Source organism: Amborella trichopoda, chromosome 11 (assembly GCF_054954075.1).
Source record: "Amborella trichopoda isolate Santa Cruz 75 chromosome 11, AtrichopodaSantaCruz75HAP2 v2.0, whole genome shotgun sequence".
Taxonomy (NCBI): domain Eukaryota; kingdom Viridiplantae; phylum Streptophyta; class Magnoliopsida; order Amborellales; family Amborellaceae; genus Amborella; species Amborella trichopoda.
This window is the reverse complement of record NC_142346.1, coordinates 8,655,174-8,658,172: the sequence shown is the minus strand read 5'-3', so window position 1 is coordinate 8,658,172 and position 2,999 is coordinate 8,655,174. Positions and strand designations below refer to the sequence as shown.

General features: G+C 40.3%; 1 protein-coding gene across 1 annotated transcript; it reads right to left on the bottom strand.

Annotated features, from left to right (window-relative positions):
* Window positions 1-246: 246 nt before the first annotated feature.
* On the bottom strand, window positions 247-1,053 carry LOC148779722 (uncharacterized). The gene has a single exon (XM_088852471.1). It carries the CDS (start codon window positions 1,051-1,053, stop codon window positions 247-249), a length of 807 nt encoding a protein of 268 aa, XP_088708597.1.
* Between the last annotated feature and the right edge of the window lie 1,946 nt (window positions 1,054-2,999).

Below are 2,999 nucleotides of genomic sequence, written 5' to 3'. Positions count from 1 at the left end.
TTATATAGAACAGAGATATGAGTCGATGATAGGCACCCAAAAATCCAAGATCTCCATCTCTCGCCACAGCCCATAACTCTCATAATTTCCAAAAGGATCCCCCACTCCACCCTATCGTAGGTTTTTTCCACATCTAACTTAAAAAGAATACCCGGCTTCTTACTAATAACTCTTGAATGGATGCATTCTTGAGCTAGTAGAAAACTATCTGTGATTTGACGATCCTTAATAAAGGCAGATTTAGTATTAGAGATAAGAGTAGGCAGCACCAACTTCAGCCTCTGTCAAAACCTTAACAACGATCTTATATAGGCTTGTCAACAAATTTATGGTTCTAATATCAGCAAGACTAGAAATCAATCCTTTCTTAGGAATCAATGCCACAAAGGTAGAATTAACACCTTTGAAAATTTGACCCCTAATCATAAAACTTTTCACCAACGGCCAAAATTTATGGAAGAATGCCAGAGGGAAACCATCAGGTCCCGACGCTTTGTCCCCAAGTAAGGCAAAAAACGCCTTATGTAACTCCTCGCTGGTGACTTCCCTCTCCAGTTCAAAACACAAATTTAAAGGAAGCCTATTAAAAGAGATTTTATCTAGTGATGGAGTGAAATCAACCTCTTTAGTAAAAGCTTTTTTAAAATAGTTTACCACAGCATTCTCAGTAGCAGTATCACTCCCTGGATCCACACCAGGAGTTGATAACCCTGAGACGTCATTTTGTCTTCTCCGGGCACTTGTTGCATAGAAGTATTTAGTGTTAAGATCGCCTACTTTTAACCACTTTGTCCTGGACCTTTGTCTCCAATATATTTCCTCTGCCTTATGAAGCTCCTCCAACTCCAAACTTTTCATATGAAGCTCCAAAACATCCTGAGCAATAATCACTCCAGAGGTTTGGACACTCAAGTATAATACTTCCAAATCAAGCATCACTCCATCAATTTTTGCTTTTACATCAAATTTATTCTCCTGCTTCCACCTGATTAACTTCCTTTTAATATTTAACAACTTACTATGCAACTGAAAATCCATAGATCCCTCTACCATTGTATTCACCCACGCACTGTTTATAAGGTCCACTACTTGCTATTCCTGTAGCCAACTCAAATCCAACCTAAAAGGTTTAGGGCCCCCTTCAAAATTCTTGAATCAAGAAGAATAGGGCAATGATCTAAGGATAACCTTATCAATGCCCTTACGGAAGATAGAGGGTACTCCTCCATCCATTCCATCGATAGCAAAAATATGTCTATCTTTGACATAGCCAGATTGATCTGGCTATTATTGGACCATGTAAACCTGGCCCCATAATAGGGGGATCCATAAATTAATGATTTTCTATAAAGCAATTAAAACAATGCATCGAAGAATTGATAGGATTTCTCGGTAGACTTTCATCCGGCCATCGTATCAAATTAAAGTCCCCACCAACCACAGTCGGAAACTCAAAGGAATGAATTGCAGTAGATAAATCCAAAAGAAAACCTTCTTTAAGGACAACACTAGAAGGTCCATACACATTGTCAAACCCCCATTTCAACCCAACTTTAGGACCACAGAAACTCATAAGCAAAAAATAGACTTGTTTGCTTGTGACAAAATTCTGAATAACTGTGGGATCCCATAAGACCCACAAGCCACCAGATGCTCCACAAGCATCAATACCATCAAAAGCAACCGCATTAGAGCCCTAAATCTCCTTAACCCCTGCAACATCAGGACTAGGGAGTTTTGTCACTTGGAGGATTAAAATCACTGGTTTAAATTTAACAACAAGAAAAAGCACATCCCTTTCCTAGACTGACTACCCAAACCCCTTACATTCTAGAATATAATATTCATTAATAAATTGAGGGTTAAGAGGAGGAGCCTGGCCCATCAGGATCGAAGTCATGCTGCACATTATCCATCGAAAAGTCATCATCAGGTCCAGCATCACTAATAGAAGAACTGGATTCAAAGTCGACATTGACGATAGCTTGATTACGAAAGATAATTGTTCGCAGGGGATCTTTCTTGATTACATCTTTCGCTTACAGCTTAGCAAAAGAACAAGTATCCCAAAAGCCTTTCATCGCCATCTTCTTTTTCTTACTTTTATCCATCTTCATCTTTGGCGTCGTAATAGGGTCTTGAACAGCAGCAACACTACTTTCGTTGTCCATCCTCCTAGACTTGCGACTCTCCTTGATACTTTCCATTACAACCTCAAGTGGTACTTCATCCATACCCATATCGAATATCATTTTTTCCACGTACTGCACTTCCTTCGATTCCTTCTCCATTCCATTCAAAGACTGATCAGCATTTTCCAGAAGCCCATGTTCCTCAGACGGTACCATATCTAGCGGGACGACATCCGATACTTCTGCACTCACTAGAGCACCCTCGTCTTGAGCATCACCCAAGTTAGTATCATAATCCAAACGATGAGGGTGATTCTCCATGATAGGGTCTTTTTCTACAACTATAATCGCTAGGGGATCCACTCATAAAGTGTCCAAACGAACTCTGTTTACCTTTCTCCCATCTTTCACTGTAGCCAAACAGAAAAGTAGCGGATGCATATTCTGATTTAGCAGGACTCCAAACACCAAAGCTGTGAGCTTCTGTTGAACACGCCTCGTTGAAGCTCTTCGATGGATTAGCAGGCACCAAAATACACAGACCACCACCAAGCTTTGCAGAATATGGTAGTGGAGTTCAAACTCCTTCCAAAATAGAGCCAAAGGGACTTGTTTTTCTATTGAAGCTGCTACGTGTTCCAAGAAAGAGATATTGCCCTGCTTTTTACCCAGAGGATTGTCTTTATAGAGAAATTGGAAAGCAAACAAATATGTCCCATCAACTTTGAGACTTACTTCCGCCGCTATATCAACCGATTTAGGCATAAAATCCTTCCTCGAAAATCGTGCACCCTCCTGTCCACCATAAAAGACGAGTAAACCAGCATCACAGCAATTACTCGTAACTGACTTTCCAGTCCTTCCACA

Bases quoted from the DNA above. Each gene is read 5' to 3' on its own strand.
- LOC148779722 (XM_088852471.1), bottom strand. From the start codon at position 1,053: ATGGTAGAGGGATCTATGGATTTTCAGTTGCATAGTAAGTTGTTAAAT.